Source organism: Lygodium microphyllum, unplaced genomic scaffold (assembly GCF_053477565.2).
Source record: "Lygodium microphyllum isolate KBCC unplaced genomic scaffold, Lygodium_microphyllum_v1.1.10 scaffold_117, whole genome shotgun sequence".
Taxonomy (NCBI): Eukaryota; Viridiplantae; Streptophyta; class Polypodiopsida; order Schizaeales; family Lygodiaceae; genus Lygodium; species Lygodium microphyllum.
In genome coordinates this window covers 155,705-175,648 of record NW_028229600.1, presented here as the reverse complement: position 1 = coordinate 175,648, position 19,944 = coordinate 155,705, and the positions used below count along the sequence as shown (strand labels likewise).

Below are 19,944 nucleotides of genomic sequence, written 5' to 3'. Positions count from 1 at the left end.
TGGCGCAGCAGCTCAAGCAAGTCCTCCCACCACACGATTCTTGACACTATTATCACAAGCATAACATTTGACAATTTTAGAACAATGTGCATGTTGAAACAGTAGACTCGCCCAATTTTGTAGACAACCTTTAACTTTTTAACATTTGTGCCCTTCGATTGAGCTAATTTAAGCATATTCTTTCTAGAAAGTTGTGACGGAGTATAATCAGTTTCTCTTAAAGTAATTGCTGTCTATGTAGGCTAAAGTCTTGGTTGATCTGTTATGGAATTTCAGGTGGAGTATTTGAAGGGTTTTGGTTTGGATGACAACACTTTAGGGGAAATCCTAGCCAGCAAACCACAGTTGATTGCTTGCAGTATTAAAGATCAATGGAAGCCTCTTGTCAAATTTTTTTATTATCTTGGGGTGGATGGTTATGGTCTAAGAAAAATCATCACTGTCCAACCATCAGTATTTTGCCTCAATTTAGCTGAAAATATTGCACCTAAGGTACAACACTTGCCTTTTAGTGTTCTTTTCTCTTATAATGTCCTCTAAGCTGATAAACTTTTTTTCCTCAAAAAATGGACAGATTCGTTTCCTACGTGATGTAGGTGTCTATGAGGAGGCTCTTGGTGATATCATTGTCAAGTTTCCACCATTTTTGAGCTACAGCCTTGACAATAAAATTAAACCTTTGGTAAGACACAAGATATTTTGTTGAAAACCCAAAAACAAGAAGAAGAAGAAAGAAAGAAATATTAACGTCTACAAAATGGAAATTTGGCCTATGAGACAAAACCAAAGTACATATTTGTTTGATGTCATCTCATCACGGAAGTGAAAAACATGTGTCCTAGTATTAAAGCTAATATTGAAAGATCTCCAAGTCCAAGAACTGTATGTACAAGATATGTAGATACTACAGTTGCCTCTTTGAATCTCACAGTTATCATAGGATCCCAGCCATAATGTGATTCAGGGCCTGTTTGCTGATCTGTGGAGGGGTGAGTCTCTTGTGTCTCGCAATGATCAGCTCTGATTTGACTATGATATGGGCCCCTCAGTCTTGTGGACCATGTGCTTGAGTTTCTTCTGCTTGGCAAAGTGCAATGGCCATGCCTAGTGTGACTTTGCAGCATGGAGTAGGTGCAGTTTGGTGGGATGACTTTGTGTTTGCTGAACTAGTATTTGTGTAGAATATGGTCTATGGAAGAAATCTAATCACTACTCTCTACTTGGGTCCCTTTGGGTGAGCTGGTTTCTTGTGTCATAGTAGTACTATGCAGCATCTTTGGAGCTCTACGAGGAAAATCCCTAGATATCTCTGTTCCTTGTACTCCACCTCACGGAATAGGTAATGGTACCTTCCTCGATGCCTTAGTAGTTTGTACATCTGCATATTTAGTGCTCCCCCATCTCGAGTCCTTGACCGTAGAGCTGGCATATCTTGTCCTTTGCTTGAATATTTGTGTATTTGCTCGACTCTGTCCTTAGTTGGTGGGAGGAGGTGTAAATTGTTCAATAGCAGCCCACATACCGTGGGCATGGAGTGTATCCATATTCTGTGGTTGGCCAATAAACCCATCCTCATAGAGATGTAGGAAGTGGCTCTAGTAAATCCCATTAGCGTGGATGCGGCCCCTCGTGCTTTGCTTGATTGGATGTCTTCCCACATTCATGATAAGTTTATGTATTGGAAACCTTAGGTCAAGTCTCTATATGTATGATTGAAAGTTGCACAAATGATCATGATAAGTATGATCTCCTATTTCTTGCCTTTGCTTCCTTGGACACAAAATGCATTGCAAGAATTGGTGCAGCCCATCTTTTATTTGTGGAAAAAGGAAGGAAATTGTTTAGGTAAGGTATGGGTCTCTTGGGAACATGTTACTATGGCAAAATGTTTGGGTGGTGTTGCCTTGTTGATGTCAAGATTCATATGATAGTGTTTTGGTTGGCCTTGTTGGAGTGTTCATGTCTATAATATCATCATTGGACAAACATTGCTATGGCTTTTATTGAGGAAATTGGCATCTCACATAGCTGCATTGGAATCCATGCCTCAAGGTGGAATGTTTTGAGCTTGACTCTAGTCAAAACTTCACAATCTTTTCTTTTTTCACACTTGATTGCCTCTTAGCAGGTGTTTTGAACTCAACTCTAGTTAAAACTTCACAATCTTTTCTTCTTTTGCACCACCCGATTGTCTATTGACAGGAGATCCTTTACTTCACTACAGGGCGTCCTTGTGAATCTAGAGTTTAGGCTAATTCCTTGCAAGCTAAGGTTTTTTCCACATCTAGGTTGCTTGACTAGCCTAATAAGCACATGAAGTGCGATAAGTTTAATAGGATGGCAAGATTGGGTTTGAGGATTATACATGATGCTATCATTCCTGGTCAATGTTGGGTTTATTATTTGTGCCATATTTGTCATTACTTCCGGATGCCTTGGGATTATAAGCTGATTTGGTTGAACTTGGAGGAATGGCTCCGGCGGCATTTCCCTTTGGGTGCTTATTATGGAAGTCTAAGCTTCCTTACTAGGGTAAAGTTTTTATACGGAGGCTTTTTATCGAGGGTCTTTCCATAGGGGATATGCTGCATGGTTTGCAAGATCTTTAGTGGTAGATGTGTCTTTTGTACTACATGCAATGAGACCACAGAGAGAGAGATTTTCTCATGCATCATGAACAAGTTCGTATATTGGAAATCACAAGCCTGGCCTTTCCATGTAAGATTGAAAATGACTCAAACAATTATAGGTTTCATATTACCTATCCTTGCTCCCTTGGTCAAAGTCTTATCTATGGGAAATCACTCAACCCATTTGATGCTTGCTTTGGAAGAAGGATTCTACACAAATGGGCATTTCTTGGATCTCTTGGCACCATGTTTGCACTCCCAAAACAATGGGAGGTGGGGCTATTTTGGATTCGGAGACCATTACTCTTGGCTGGTCACTGCCCCATGCTTTGTGTGAGGTTTGACATATTGCTCAAATCGACAAGCACTTGGGATGATCTTCTAGCCAGAGTCCCATTGTTCTTTGACAAACACTTGGTGCATGTAGTGGCTTGAAGACTATTGGTGAACTACCACTGGTTGTTACAGCAAGAATGCCCAGTATGGGTTGAAGTTGAATGCTGTCCCATAGTCTATTGGCTGTTGCTTAAGGATGCTATGGGAGCGATTGCCATGGTATTGTTTCCCCCTAGCTCGCAGGCTGCCAATCACAACCGCCTATGCATGCTATGGGATACAACACAAAAGGCCCAGCTGACTGCACTTGAATTGTCCTGATATGCCTTCGTTGCACTATCGTTGTAAGTGGGAAACCTTTGTAGCGCATTGTTTTTCATGTGGACAACTAGGGCATTTCATGGGCAAATTTTTGGAAAGACCACTGTTATGGAGGGGAGTTTGGCTTCACTAGTCCATGATGCTTGTATGGCTGATGATCCTCAAGAAAACAAGGTCCCACTACACCCTATTTGGATAAAGGGAAACAACCTATGTAGCCATTGGATTCCCCTAACTAGGATTGGGTTGATGTCCTTGCCAAAAGAGAAAAAAAGTCTAATGTGCACTTGGCAGTAGCTATCCCGAGCACTTCACAAGATCCCTTATGCACTTATGTACGTTGCAAAGATAAGACACCGTTGGTATCTATTGCTAATGCCGTAGTCTCAATGGGCTGTAAAAAATATCCTCTGCTTCGAAGCCCTTTGCTAACTGTTTGCGGGACCATCTTGTGCGGCTTGCTTTTGATCCCTGTGGTAAAGTGATTACCCCTTGGGATTGTTGATACCCAAGGGCTGCTCCAAAACAAGATATGATCCCTCCACTTCCAAAGTGGAGCATAGGGACTTGAGGGTTTTGAATCAAATTTCGTCCTATTGAGTCATTGTGCCCCGAAGTACGGGAAAATAAGGATGGATAGCCCCATGACCTTCATACAACAAGCAAAACAAACCCATATACTACTAGGATAAGTTCCTAGGGATACCTAAGTGTGTGTATGTAAGAATCATATGGAGAATATGTGGATAGAGAGGCAAAACAGGTAAGTAAGCAAGACAAGCAAACCCAACATGCAAGCATAGAAAAAATAGTGCCTTTGGAGATTGCCATGTGCAATGCCACGATCATGGTGGATCCAGAGTCGACCACTCGAAGGGTAACTGAAAAGGGATAAATGTGCATAGATGCATGTTTACATGAACAAAATGCCAATGCATGGGGTAATGCAAAAGGGGAATACAAATATTTGTGCTCATTCAAAATCTGATGTAATGGTGTCACTTGGACAGTGCCCTCGTAGGGAATTATTCACTTGCCTAAGCATCCTTTTACAATCATGTTGACTTGATAGTGCGGATGAAGTTACAAATATTCATAATACTACAATACATAATAAATAAATGTTTGAAAGTAAAAAGTTGTAAGCATCATCAATGTCACTATCAAGAGAAGGGAACCACCCCCTCTCAAATTGGAAGGAGAAGTAAGAGAGAAGCACCCTCTCCCCATCAATCTAAAGAAGTAGATGAGGGGTACCCGAGCTGGTGGTAGAAGATACTGGAGAACTGACCGGTTGATTATCTTTGTCAAAATATTTGCAAAATTGTCGCTTGATGGCACAAAATCTAGGTAAATGGTGCCTAGCTTAACTTGCTCTCTAGTGAAATGCCACATGCTATGTTTGAGGGGAGATGATAGGATTGCCTACTAGGGCAATGACACTCTAATTATCAGAGTAGACAACTGTAGGCGACTCGCAAGGAAATTGAAGTGCAACCAACAAGTTCCTTAGATAGATGGCCTCCGTAATGCCATTAAAGAGAGCCTGATACTCTGCCTCGGCTCTGGAAGCCACCACTGTCTCCTGCTTACGGTTGACCCAAGAGATGGGTGTTGTGCCCAAGGTATAGAGATAGCTTCCATGAGAATGCCAGGTATCAAGATCTCTCGTCCAGTCAGTATCAATGTATCCCTACAAGCATAAACCATGTCCAGAAGCTAGTCCAAAATTATAAGTATACTTTAAATATCTTAACACACGAAGAAAAGCAGTCCAATGAGACATTCTAGGTGCATTAAAATACTGACTAAGCAAACTAATTGAGAATGCAAGATCTGGCCTAGTATGAATCAATCAAAGTAATTTTCCGACAACAGAACGATAGATATGAGCTTAAAAAAACAAACCTGAGCTATCCTTGTGCAAGATAGTGGGATCTAGAGTCGTGGCCACTGAACATGTCTCATTAGTGCAATATTGTTCCACCAGCTGTAGGGCGCGTACTTCTGTTGGGAAAGAAAAATACTTCCCTCGAATCTAACAATCTCCATCCCCGAGAAAGAAGACAACAATCCTAAGTCTGCCATCTCAAAGGTAGCACAAAGCTATGCCTTAATTTTTACTAAAGCCTTAGAATCTGAGCCAGTGAGTAGTATATCATCAACATAAAGTGGGATATATCTGGCCTGTGTGCTAGTGGTACACATGTATTTGAATCATAGGGGGTAGAATGGTATTCATGAGTCTATAAAAACTCATCCATCTTGTGGTACCAAGATCTCAATGCTTGCTTCAGCCCCTAAATAGCTTTTTGCAACAAGAGAAATACCTCGTCAGTCGAGCTAACGGAAGAAAATCCAAGAGGCTGCTCCACATAGACTTTCTCCTCCAAAATAACCATTCAAAAAGGCATTTTTGATGTCCATCTGATAGATCGGCCAACCGTGGTGAGCGGCGACTACAACAATAAACAAGATTATGTCAACCAAGTAGTAGGTGCAAAGGTTTCTTTGTAGTCAATGATGCGCTTTTGCCTGAAACCTTGCACTACAAGGTGAGCCTTGTATTTGTCTAAAGTACCATAAGCCTTTAGCTTGGTCCTAAAGATCCACTTCGTCCTGATGACCTTCTTGTGACTAGGACGATCCACCATGGTCCATATCTCATTTTGGTCAATACTGTCCAGTTCCTTTTCCATGGCTTCATGCCATAGAGGATCCTGGAGAGCCTTCTGTCAATTGTCCGGCTCAGAATGTGCAATGTAATCACCTGTAAATAGTAATGTATATGAAGCATAAGGGGTGAGCTGAGTAGACCTTCTAGGATCCTTCAGAGTGAGATTCGATGGAAGGGTCTCGAATCCCACATGGTTTGCTGGTACCAGTAAGATAACGGGTCTTGCGGAGGAGGCTAGAGAGCTGAAGTATCTATAGGAAGGTCAAGAGTTGGCAGTAGACCCGGGTTAGTAAGCACGATCTCAAATGATGTGAGCGGAGGTTAGGACGAAGAATCCAGTGCACGATGTCCTTTTCATCAAAGATGACATCCCTCCTAATGATCACCTTATTCGTCCAAGGATCGAATAAATGATAGGCTTTTACTTAAGAAAAATAGCCCACAAAAATTAAGAGATTAGCTTGAGGGGTGAGCTTTCCTATCTTGTCATTAGGAGAGTATATATAAGCACGACTACCGAAAACTCTGAAGTGAGAAATAACAAGCTAAGAGCCAAAGAATGCCTCGTATGGAGTCTGTTTAGGGATTTTGGTAGTTTGGCATCAGTTGAGGATGTACATTGAAGTGTTAAGAGTCTTGACCCAAAGGTACTCAAGCAGCCCTACTATGAACAAAAGATTGTGCCATATTAGAATAGTCGAGTTCCTAGGCTCTACAACTCCATTCTGTGCAAGGGAGTTGGTAAAGGTAAGTTAGCGTGCAATGTCCTACTTCTGTAGAAACTTAGAAAACTCATGGAAAGTAAACTCGCCACCATAATCACTCCTTATAGTATCCATAGGACGACTAGTCTAGTTCTGAATCAGCAGCACCCAAGCATTGAAATAAGTAAAGGTATCAGACTTGTGCTTGAGGAAGTATACCCACATATATCTAAAGAAATCATCCACTATCAAAAAGAAGTACAGTGCCATTTAAGGCGGCAGTGCATGTGAGACCACAAAGATCAACATGAATGAGCCTAAGGAGTTAAGCAGCTTGAGTGATAGACTATTGAGAAAAGAGTGTATGATGCTACTTACCTAGTTGTCATGCTTTATGAACATCTCGAGATAGTTTTAGACATGGAAGGCCCTCAACCATTCCTGACATGATAGCTCATAAAGAGAGTTGTAGCCAAGATGTTCCAAGCAAAAATGCCACAGATGCTCAGAGTCCATGGACTCCCGTGTAGTGGCCAAAGCTTGGAAGCGATGGAACTTCGAATCATCAACAGTCGGCTTGGTAAAAAAGTGGGTTATGTGGTAAGGGCCGTTAGGTTGTGCCTTGTCGCGAGCAATCACTAAACCAATCTAATAGTCTAGGACCTGGACTATGTTCTCTATGAAGAAAATTGCTTGCCCCAATTGATAAAGTTGTTGAACATACAACAAGTTCACCCTAAGCTAGGGGATATGATAGACATCATCTAGCAAAGCCAGATTTGGACTCCGGTCAGTGGAAAATTTGATGTGACCTTGGGCTTGAATCATGATTGAGGAGTTATTGCCTACGTGAACACTCCCAGTTGTAGGGACTTAGGAAATAAAAATGTCCGCTCTAGGAGTCATGTGATGGGTAGCTCCACTGTCCACAAGCCAAACAGATACTGATGTGCCTGGTTGTGACGAGCGGGCCTTTGTGGGCACCTCATCAAGAGGCAACTCATAGATGTGAATGAGACTTGCATCCGATGTCTCTAAAGATACGATTTGAGCCTCTGTAGACCAATCAAGAAAACCCTCTAGAGTTAAGTAGTTTGCCGACTGTGATGATGGATTGGTAGTAGTGTGGGTTTGGCCTCTCTACTGCCCTTGCTGAGGGTTGCCACCACCTTGCTTCCCTTATTCAGGGTTATCCGATTGGGGTGCATGGGTTTGATTCTTGGATTTGGGCTGTGTGTCTCTTGTCTTAGATCGACACTCATTGTTATAATGGCTAGCCTTTTGACAATGTTAACAATACTGATTCTTTTTAGGTACATTTTGCCATCCTGCTTTTAGTGTGGATTGATTGTTTCCTTGGTATTCACTAATCCTATTTTGATTTGGAGTTGAGTTTTGTGTGCCCTTGCCCTGTTGTCTCCTCTGAAAAGATGCAACTAGAGCCCCCTTTACCGAGGACATGTTCTGAAATTGATCGAACAACCGTGCGTAGCGTAACAGTTGACACGCAAACTCATCAAATGTGGGCATCTAAGGCTGTGAAACCACGTGCTACACAAAATGGAAATATTTTCTTGGCAACTTGTTAAGGAAAAGGGTAACCTGATTGTCAGAGGACTTAGGAGCCCCAGTTGTTGAGAACTTAGCGAGGAGACGTTGATATTCAGCCAACTTGACTTTTAAGTTATCCTTGTCTGTGATTTTTAAATTTTGGAGCTCATGATTCAAATTGATGCAACGGGTTGTATCCCGAGCCATATAGTGATCAATCAAGTGGGCCCAACACTCCGATGCTAAGTTGAAATGTTGAAGTTGAGAGTGAAACTTAAGCAACAAGCCTTGTATAAGCTCGATAATAGCGGAGGTGTTAGGAGCCTTCCATGAGTGGATGGCCTCGTATGGAATAGGGGCAAGATCAGGTTGGAATTCCAACCTCTGCACTAAGTCCCATAGGTTCTGAGAGTCTAAGACATGACTCATCAAATTTGACTAAGTGGTGTAGTTTGAACCGTTGAAACTAGTCTTGTCATTAAATGCTTGGTGGATGAGGTACTAGAACCATGAGGTGTCTGTGAAGATGGATAGATGGAATAAGATGGAGAATAAGATGATGGTGGTGGATGATGAGGAGTGGTTAAAGATGGATAGGCAGAAATAGGGTGTTGATGTCCAATGAGTGCCGATTATTGCGGAGGTACCAAAACGGACATAGGTCCATATGATACGGTAGATGTTAAGTGGAGGCATAGGGACACCATAGCCTTGCCCAAATGTTGGCTAGGTCAATACAAAATGATCGGCTGGTCCACTAGGTAATGCCATAGAGGCAATTTGTGATACCAAATGATCCACACTCGAAGAATGCCCTGGAGAGGGAAAACTCAAAAGTATGTATATGGGAGATTGAGCCTCCATCATAGGGACACCACCCGAAAATAGGTATGTGGAGGTCCTAAAGGTTGTGCCTAAATGTACAGAACCCCCGGTGTGGTGTGCGGTAGTGGATAATGTTGTGCACTTAATGTAGGCTAAAAGGAATGCGTAGCAGAAAACGAGGGAGGGGTAGGTGAGAGTTCAAATTGATTTGTGATGGATGTTGTTGTGGGAAACATCGTAGGTTCCTTTTGTCTATAAAATGCACTAGATGAGGATGCACCTACTCCATACTGACCATGAGAAAAAAAATCATTTGAAGGAAAAGGAAGGGTAGGAATACCTACAAGTTCTTCTTTTAGCTTTTTACCTAGTTTTGAGCTCACAAAGAAATACTTATCTTCCTCTACTCAAGCCAAAGCTTGTTTTGAAGAGTCCCTTTTTAATGAGCATCTCCCTATCCAACAAAAAATGCAAAATCAATTGGCATAGAATCTGAAATAGTTTGGTTTGTACCCATCATTGGAGAAAAGTAGTGGGGAAGTGATGTGTAATCCGAGCCAGGTTTCACTTGTGAATGGCTAGTCCGGAGTGGAGATTCGGGAGGTCTTGCAAGATCATTAATTCTGTGTATGGAATCTAAAGGAGAAAACTCAAGCTTACCTTCAACCTTTTGCTGAGCTCTATGCATAAGAATGAGATCATACTCAGTGGTAGAAATTTGATATGGTCTGTGGACTCCATGGTATTTTGATGGTTCTCCGCCCATGTCAGATTGGGCAGTAGAAAGCTCAGAGGCCCACTACTGATTCTTTCTATCCATGTTTGGCTATGGAGATTGGAGCGGTGTCATGAATCTGTTTGAAGTCATCCGATCCTTCTATTGTTTCTGCTTTTGCGAATGAGCTTTCCAATCAAAGGCCAAGGTTTCTCAGAGAGTCTACCTTTGATATCATTTGAAGAAATGCTCTAAATGCAAAAAGCATGAAACCAATCTTACGACAGAGCATAGATTGATAAACTCAGAACACAACTAGGGTTAGGGTCAGGGTAACTCAGAGATAGTGAATACAATAAATAACAAAGTGAATTAATAATGAATATACAATGCTAATGCAACAAACACACTATGTAGTGAATACTGAACCTTGAACTCTCGTATTTTTGGGATCAAGGTAGAGGTTATAAGTTGTAGAGTGTGCCGTACTCCAAATGAATCTTGAATCGCAGTGAAGGCAGAGACTTGGAGTGTCGAACACCAACAAATGCAGCCAAGGAAGGTTGGATCTGATGCATATGACAGTGCAAGAGAGAGAAAGACTAAAAACGTAGGTACTTGAGGAGAGAGAAAAACAGGCGACAACTATTAGATGCAAATGCAAATGTCAAAGGTGAGAGAATGTCAGGTGGTAGCTAGAAACTGGAAATGTAGCATTTAGAGAAGAGAGAAAATTGTGGCAGACAACAAGTGGTGACAACATCCAATTGTAGGGTGACAATACCCAACTATAGGCGACAACTCCACAGGCCTGGTGACAGCAGCATACACGTGTAGAAGGCTGGAATCAAGTGCTAGATGATTGCAGGTGGCTAGTGGAAGCTTTGACCACGATGTTTCCCATGAATGGGGTGTAGGCAGCAAAGTTATGGCTCCTAAAACCTACAAAAACGAGATTGAAGGAGAGTGTGGGCTGTATACATATTTATAGAAAGTTTGGGACACCCAAATTAGGGTTTTGCATGTGGGACATAATAACTCTCTAGGATCGTGTTTCTTTTTAAAATAAAAGGTTTTCTTCATTAATTAAGTGTGTTTTGGGGCTGTTTAAGTCAGGCTAATACATTTTTAGCTCAACATAGTGCTCCTTTGTCTTTGGCTCGAGCTGACAAAGTTGGCAAATCTTGTCCTCTAAGGGGAGGGAGTTTGCACCATATCTGCCTATCTCAATTTGTAGCTAGTGAGAGGATGTACAGAGATGTTCAACGATGCATCATACACCATGAGTGAACAATAGACATGATGAGCTGATAGGACTTGAAACTCAACCTCAGGAAAGAAGCCACGTGCTCCGTTACTTCATATTGGAAGGCATATGCAGGCCGAGCCAGCAAGCCATGGCTGAAACATCCAAAGCCCTAAACTAGGAAAAACTTGCAGCTCGAGGATATCATTGGGAATAAAGGGAAAGGGGTATCAATGGATGAAATGATATGGAGATGTCAACCACCCCAAGAAGATAAATGGTATTTGAAAAACCACAGGATGAGTAGGGATCCCATTTAAATTGAAGGAATGGGATCGCCCTCCGAAGAAGAAAGATGAGCCCTCTCCAAATCCCTCGTGAAATCCCCCTTAGAGGGAGATAGGGAATCAAGAAACTCATGGATCATGGCCTTTGAAATATCGAAAGACAAAGGAAATGCTGTCAACAATGCCGAAAAGGGTATTTGGGGCTCCAATGGAATAGAAGCTAGGTAGCTTCTAGAGTTGGTCTCTCAAACTTGAGTAGGAGAGGTAATGGAGGGAGGGGTATCACACAGAATCTCCTTGATGCCTGCATCAGAGTCACTATTTATGGAGCAAAACAAGGGAAGTGAGGTAATAGGAAACTCCTAAGGAGCCAAGGTTTGACAACAATCATTGTATCTCAATGTTGAATGGAGTGGATTGTGGAGCCGAAGAAGAGGAAGGAGTGTAATAGTCACTGCCTTTCAAAGGAGCAAATTGATGAGAGGACAATCTCCAACAGTCACTTCTCTTGGTGGAGCGGATTGCAGAACTATAGGCTGTGGCCATGGAAGCCATTGGTCTTGAAAATAGGTGGGAAAAACCTTCATAGTACATTGCAGCAGTCTCCAAGAGGTCAAGGCGCATGATGATCCTTCTTTTCTTGTAAGGACTTAGTGGGCATCGAATGCATCTTATTGCCTTGAGTATACTACTTTGATAGCTGATGCAGAATAATCTCTATGGTGTGACACAAGGAGTGTTTAGTAGTAGATGCATGTGCTCTGGTGGTGTGGGGAGCAAAGGTCAAAGTTGAAAGCCTTTGGTGGCATGACCGTTCTTGTTGCAATAGGAGCATCCGATGGACTATTTGCCAAGAGAATCCATAGTACCAAGTGCCAACCTGTAAAAAGGGAGGGTGGGAGGAAAAGAAGATAATGATAACTCTCGATGATGCTATGGAAAGGGAAAGGGGGGGTAAATAAGAAGAGGTTGTTGCTCCTCCAACCAGTTTTTGCCTACTTTGATGCAAAGGATCTTCATGGCTCCTTGAGCACCTTTGGCTCTGATACCATGTCAAGAAATGAGTGCTGTGAAAGCAAACCAAAGAGACAATAGGGTTTGTTGAGGGGAATACAAAGCTGTACAACAAACACTGAGAGAGAAGAGAAACTCCAAAAACATAGAAAAAGAAGATAATGAAGCACTGACTCATGCTAAGTGAACAAAGTTGATACAACAAAACCGAAGCTCTAAAGATAATTGCATTGTCATGTCTGATCAAGTAGCAACATCTGAAGGGAATATCCACAATGAAGGGAGGAAAATGTGGTCCTTCGATAGTAGGATGTCAAATATGTATGTTGAAGGTGAAGGACAAATGTCGAGGGAGCAAGATGTAGTCCTTTGATATTATTGGAGTCAAGGAAGAAGATTACCAGCTATGGATGCATACTTTGGAAGATGAGGATCAACAGGATGGCTTGCCATATGAGGAAATCTAGCCCTTGATGGAGTAGGAATTGCAAAAAATGCAGGCGTCCAAGGTAGCAGGTGCTTGCTAGAGCCATCACTAATGCCACGAGGTGTCAAATTGTGAAACATAGCCTGAGGGGTTAACGCTAGGTGGAGAGTATTGTTGCTAGGTAGAGAGAGCTAATGTGGCAGCAAAAACGTAGGTGCCTATTGACGCCAAATGGAGATGATGGTCTCCAAGTGGAGGAACAGAATCTACAACCAGAAACGTAGGTACAATCTTATGCTAGATGGTGAAGATGGTTGCTAGGTGGAGAAAGAGAATTTGTAGCCCAAAAGGCATCATGGAAGGTGTGGAAGACAGGGAGCTTGGTGTAGGAAGAGATGAAGAAGATGGAAGATGACCACGAAGAACTGCAATGTTCTCCAGAGGGGTGTGAGCAACAATGGAGAGGTTGAAGAGAGATGATGGAGAGAGTATTCGGAAGGAAAGAGTGTGGGGTGAATGAATGGGTGGAGTTAATGCTATATATATAGGCATAGATCACTTAGAGTGTCACCCATTGAAGTCTCTTGGGTGTCACCTCAACTCTCTTGGAAGGCACTCAAAAAGCCTTTTTGGGGCTGCAAATGGAAATCGAAAATAGAAATGGAGGAGGTAAACGGTATTAAATGATATGGTTTCTCAATAGTGCTCAACTACCAATCCATCATGGTCGTGCACCTTACCTGTATATAACCTATCAATGGCCTTTCATACCATGCTCTTTGTGAAAAGTAGCTGATTGTGGGCACAATGTCAGTGGATCTAGGAGAGGAGGCTGGTCTAGTAGATCGGCTGTATATTGTCTTCATGTGTCAAGTGAAGTGATAGGCGTGGTTGGAGAGTGCTCTTTGAAGAGTTTCTGAAATCAGTCTTCCTTCCGTTGATGGGTGGTAATTCCTTAATTACAACTTAGTTACAGCAACAACATTTATTATAAAACTAAGAAATGCAAATTAACTCACAATCTTGGACAATGGACACTCTTTTGGCCCCAAAACCGGCATCCCTTTCGGTATTTCTATAACTTAATTGAAGAAGAAGTTGATGTACAATGGGGTTTTCCCAATCCCTTTTGGTATTTCAACTTCCCTTGGTGTCCAAAATGACTGGCAAGTCTTCAATCTAATTTGGCCCTTGATTCAGGCAATCAATTGGCCTTCACCCACTTTGATGGAGATGGAAATGCCTCAAATTCATTGATTTGCTGGTCCCTCCAATTGAATTTGACTGAAAACATCTTCAACCCTATTGAATCCAAGTCTTTGAGCTTCCAATTTTTGGCACGCTTCCCGAGGCTATTGGTAAACCCTAATTTCTACTACAGATTAGGGTTTACAATATAGAAATCTGAAATTTTCGAGTCTTTGTTGATCTCAATGTTGTAATCTTCGGAGCAAGGATGTAGAAAGGTTGGGAGATGAGAGAGAATGCTAAGGAGAGAAAATTCAGACTTGCTCTACGAGGGACTGAATAAAAATCAGTAATTTATTGTTGCTGCCCTGTCTTAACAGCCTATAGATGTTGTCACCTGTTGTTGATTGGTCTTCTCTTGCCTTGGCTGTCTCAGAAGGTCCTCCAATGGCTGCAAATCATATCAATAGTATCTCCTCTCTCTCTTTTGGAGGCTAAATGCTCTAAAATGCCTCTCTCTAGTCTCTAAAGACGTTTTTCAGTCTTGCATGGGCATTTTTGACAAGTGGCAATCTTCCCAAATGGTTTTTCAGCATTATCTATAATTAAATATTATTTTTTAGTCTTTAAATACTAAAAATTAATCTGATAATTATTTTAGTGCCCAAAAAAATAATTAAATTGGCTAGGCAACTTTCATTACCGAGGATCTTTGTATCATCTTTGACCATCAGATTGGCGTTAGGTACCATTAAATGCCACTTCTCTAGTATTACTAACCGACACTGATGGCCAAATGAATGACCTAGGCCAACAACTGGTATCAGATACCACCAAGTAGTTGTGTAGCATAACTTATAGCAACTTGCCTTTGGCATCCTGTGATATCATCAGGTCTTAGCCTCGTAAATTTACTCTAACCCTAGTTACACCTCACATGTGTAACATTTACTTAACCATGTGATTAAAAATTAATCCACATATTAAGTGAGGTTTCAAAAATACACGTCCTCACGACAGCCTCCATGCCTCTGGAGTCTTTGGGATCCTCACTTAGGAATAGTTGGTACAAGTCTCTCTCTAGCTAGGCAAGGAAAGCTCTCTTCTTCCATGGTTTGAAGCATCTAAGGAGTTTCCTTGCCTGTGTGTGTGGTGGCTTCTTGTGCTATCTCCCTCTCTAGATGTGTCTCGGTCTCATACTAGCTGTTTTGAGGGATCATCTTGGAAGGAGCTCATTGTGTGGACCGTGAGGTAAAGTTGTGCTTGCTGCCATGTGTAAAGTCTCATCGAAATGCTGAGTAAGTGCAAGTGGTGGAGTGTGGGGGTCGACCTCATACGGCAGTTTGAAGATCTCTCCTAAATAAATGCATGCTGTCTCCCTAGAGAAGAAGTATTTTGAATGTGTGGAAACTGCATGAGACTTAGTGTCTAGTGTGTATCAGAGATCCATCGTGAATGAGGGGTAAGCATGATCACCAACTCTAATTGGGTTCAGAGATACTATGAAATCATGGATGTGTGGGGTGAATGTGGGGTAGCTAATACATAGTCCATTGTGCTAGTGCCATTTGACGAGGGTAATATGTGAATCCTCCAATAAGGGGAACCTCGCCATGCTGTTTAGTATGGCTAATTTGTATGTTATACCCATCTCAATGAGATAGTGCCCATATTCTGTGTATTTTGCCGTATCCTGTGAAGTATGGTCCACCCCCACATTAGATGGGTCCAACTTCTATAACATCTCCTTTGATGTGCCGACGAAGGATGTTAGGTGGCAAGCTGTACAGGCATGAAAGTCCCCCAACAAAATGACATATGATGATTGTCCCTTTGGGGAGGCATATTTGGATGTCATGGGAAGGAAATATCATATAGCAATAAACAAGGAGCATTTCTCCCCTTGTATCCTCACCTACATATATTTGGCTTGCTTATCTCTATGGACTATCTAGATCCGTGAGTATAGCTCCTCCCTGAATAATATTGCTACTCCTCTTGAGCCTGGACTGTCATGCATGGTACATGCCTCCCCTCCTGTGTGTTGACCCCCATCTGTATCCGGCACACGTGGCAATGTGCTATGTGGGTCCTAGGGTGTTTCCAAGAAGAATATGATATCCTTGTCTCTTGAAATTCTCCTCAAAAGCACCTATGTCCAGCTGTAGTGATCCATTACAATCCCAAACTGCGAGATTAAGGCTGGTCCCATAGGTCTCACACCATCATTTGGTGTGTATCTCCATAGTCACAAATCTACCTCCTGCAAAGAAAGCCATTTTACCTTCCTCCCGAGTCCCTAGCTGCCTGAATTTTGGGTATGCACGCCCTCATGTGGGCTAGCTGGGTGGGGGGAAGTCATCTTCTAAGGAGACTCCTGTTTCCTTTAATGCCTTGTGCTTCATGAATGAGGAAATCCTTCCTAGCCTCCAGTGTGGGGAAGTGTATGATGAGGGCTGGCCCTTTTGGTGTGTGCACATGCGCGTGCGCACATGCATATGGGTGTGGCTGGAAACATAATGTGCAAACAAGCTGGTGGAAGAACTATCATGTGACCTTGTTTTAGGGTTTCAGGTAGCTGCAAATCTATCTGAGGGGTCGTTTTTGCTGCTTGTGGCCTCATCTTCCCCTGCTACTTCAATTCATGGCCTGTCTCCTCAGTTCAAACCATCTTTGCTGCAACTTTTTATGCTGCCTGTGTTGCAACCTGCTTCGTGCAACTACAACAACTTCATTTTCAGATCAGTGATTAGGGGCCAGTAGCCTATAGTATTCTAGTCTGAGAGTGTCAAGCTGGCTCATCAGGCAGCTATATGGATAATAAGGTATTTACCTTGTCACCCTGAAGGTTGTATACTTAAAGATCATCTTTCTTAGTCTCAGTGAAGGTTGTGTGCTTAAAGATCGCCTTCTTAGTCTCAGTTAGAATTGTCACATGTGGGCAGGACTGAATGTGTGCATGATACTGGTATCTTCTCCAGAATTGGGTTTGCCAGGTACAATTTTGCTTGAAGAGGCTGGGGTTTCAGTAGAAAATATGGGAAAGGCTGGAGTTCTAGTAGGAAATCGTTTTTGCTGCCTGTGGCCTTATCTTTCTCTTCTACTTCAATTCATGGCCTGTGTCCTCAGTTCAGACCATCTTTGCTGCAACTTTTTATGCTGCCTGTGCTGTGACCTGTTTTATGCAACTACAGCAGGGCCAGTAGCCTTTAGTGTTACAATCTGAGAGTGTCAAGCTGGTCCATCAGGCAGCTATATGGATAACAAGGCATTGCCTTTTCACCCTGAAGGTTGTACGATTTAAAATCACCTTTCTTAGCCTGAGTCATTCAGAATTGTCACAGGTGGGCAGGACTGAATGTGTGCATGATACTGATATGTTCTCCATAATTGGTCAGGCACAATTTTTGCTTGAAGAGGCTGGGGTTCCAGTAGAAAATCTGGGAAAGGTTTTATCCCTTCAACCAGATCTTGTTCATTGCAGCTTGTCCAACAAAGTACAGGTTGCTGTCAGGTTTTTCCGTTATCATGGGATTCACAAACATGATGTAGGAGCAATGGTCACAGATTTTCCTATGCTCCTGAGATACAGCTTGAGGATTCTGAAACCGAAGTTCACATTTCTAGTTAAAGTAATGAGCCGGCCATTGAAAGAACTTGTCAATTTCCCAAGGTAATGTTCAAGATCTCTATCATAGTCTGTTAATCCGTTGTCAATTATTTGATATCCAAGAAAATTGTTTCATGATACACTTTATTTTCTACATTAAGTCCATGTATGATGTTTGCATTCTACAGGTTCTTCAGTTATTCTTTGGATTCAAGAATTGTTCCAAGACACAAACTGCTTGTTCAGAAAGGGTGTCAAATGGATCTTAGGACAATGTTAGCTTGCAGTGATGAAGAATTTGTTATCAGATTAGACAGTTGTGGTGGTGGAAGTGAAACTCCTGAGGAAACTGCTGTAAGGACTTCATTAGAGGACAGCTTGACAACTCCTGAGGAAACTGCTGTAAGGACTTCATTAGAGGACAGCTTGACAATAAACCCAAACTTTCCTGAAGATGCAACTGGTTAACCAGAGCTTTTTGTATGTCATCATGCCTAATCCAAGAGAGCAGCAGAGCTTCAAAATTCTGCATTTGTTCCGAAATAGCTACACAATGGACAGGAATCCTTAATATGTATCACATTACAAGAGGTCCTTTAGCAAAACAGGGAACTAAGAGAGGGAAATCAACCCTGTATGCACGACCTTAAACTGTCCTTCAATGCTTTGCATGGAAAGTGAATGGAACTATTTGTCGGACCTGATTGAATGTCTTGTTAGAAAGTCAGGTATCAAGAAATAGCTTTGTTGAGGGAAGGGTGACAGGGGGCAGGATGGTCCTGATTATCTTCACCCTAAGCTTAGCAAGAAAGGAGAGTTCTTAATGTGCATTTTAGAGATATGGAGGGAGAAATGGAATAATGGAGCAATAATAACTCTTGACACACATTGTATGTGTGTCATTTTCTGGACTAAGGGTCCTTGCAAAGGCTAATTCAAGTCCTATTGGCAAATTTCACCCAAGAAACAAACTCACTGACAGTCAGAACATAATTGTACAAAGGGACAAGCATTTGTGAAGAATTGCAGTTAACTTCTGCTATCCTTGCAGTCCAATGTATTGACATGTGGCACGCTTGGTTGTAGCATCCAAATATGGTATGGCAATGCTTAAGATTACTGTAAAGGGAGCATAAACTGCACTCTGAATGAGACAAGATGTTGTGGGGCTCTGTAAGAGTCAGCTACAAATATATTTAGCTTGTATTCTGATCTTGGAATATCAAGTTTGGTTCATTATGACAATTCACTCTGCAAATTTAAGCATGTTGACCTACTAGGGTGCAGTCCAATATGAGGTATGTTACTCCTTAAAATAGATTCTTGTGTACACTTAGGAAAAACAAGTTTGCTTTATTTAGAGCAACACCCTTTATTTAATGGCCATCCAGAATGTTGCATAGGCATATTCTATATATGTATGTATGTATGTATATTGTATGCACTAACTCTGTTTTTCTACAATGTGTTACAGTATATCTGGCATCTGCAGTTGGTCACATCATCAATGTAACAATTGTTTGCTAGGAAGTTAAGGAACTGCATCAATTTATCGTATCCCTTGTCACCTCTACAACTCACAAAAATACTCAATCCAATGACTACAAAGAACATATAATTTCTTTGCATGGGGAGTGAATGCAGCTACTTGTCAGATCTGATTGAATGTCTCCCTCGAAAGTCAGGTAATAAAAAACAGCATTGTTGAGTGAAGGAGTTCAAGATAGCCAAGCTAGTAACAGCCAGTCTATATGACAGGGCAAGATGATCCTACATATGCTCCCCTTTGTCTGGCAAGAAAGAGAGTTCTCAAGGTGCATTTTAAAGACACAGAGGGAGAACAGAATATGGGGGAACAAATCTTGTTGCATGGGTGTTACCATCTGGACTGGGTTTTCTAAAGGCTGATTCAAGTCCTATTGGCAAGTTTCAGCCCAGACACAAAAAAAATTCAGAGACAGTCTGTGAACATAATTGTACACAGGAGAAAGCATTTGTTAATAATTGCAGTTAACTTCTACTATCTTTGAAATCCCATGTATTGACATGCGGCTTTTTGGTTGTAGCATCTAAATATAATTCCTTACAATTACTCTAAAGTGAGCAGAAATTGCACTCTGAAAGAGACAAGTTGTTGTGGGGCTCTGTAAAGTCAGCTACAAATATATTCAGCTTGTATTCTAATGTTGGAATATCAAGTTTTGTTCATTATAGGCAATTCACTCATGTGGTCAATTTAAGCATGTTGACCTACTAGGATACAGTCCAATGTATGGGATATATTACTCACGATATGATTCTTGTGTACACTTTGGAAACACAAGTTTGCTTCATTTGGAGTAACATCCCTTATTTAACGCTTGTTCACAATATTGCTTAGCCATACTTGGCTTTGTGTTTGTGTGTGTACTAA

At 41.7% G+C, this 19,944-nt stretch overlaps 1 protein-coding gene across 1 annotated transcript in view; it reads left to right on the top strand.

The window, feature by feature from the left end:
- The window catches only part of LOC148008612 (transcription termination factor MTERF2, chloroplastic-like), a 73,196-nt gene extending 53,566 nt beyond the window's left edge, over positions 1-19,630 (top strand). The window contains exons 3-7 of the mRNA XM_087674163.1: positions 277-492; positions 575-682; positions 17,320-17,594; positions 17,720-18,829; positions 19,006-19,630. Of these exons, the coding sequence (XP_087530289.1) occupies positions 277-492; positions 575-682; positions 17,320-17,594; positions 17,720-17,999 (879 nt within the window). The 3' untranslated portion in view covers positions 18,000-18,829; positions 19,006-19,630. The remainder of the gene's footprint in view (positions 1-276; positions 493-574; positions 683-17,319; positions 17,595-17,719; positions 18,830-19,005) is intronic.
- Positions 19,631-19,944: the final 314 nt, after the last annotated feature.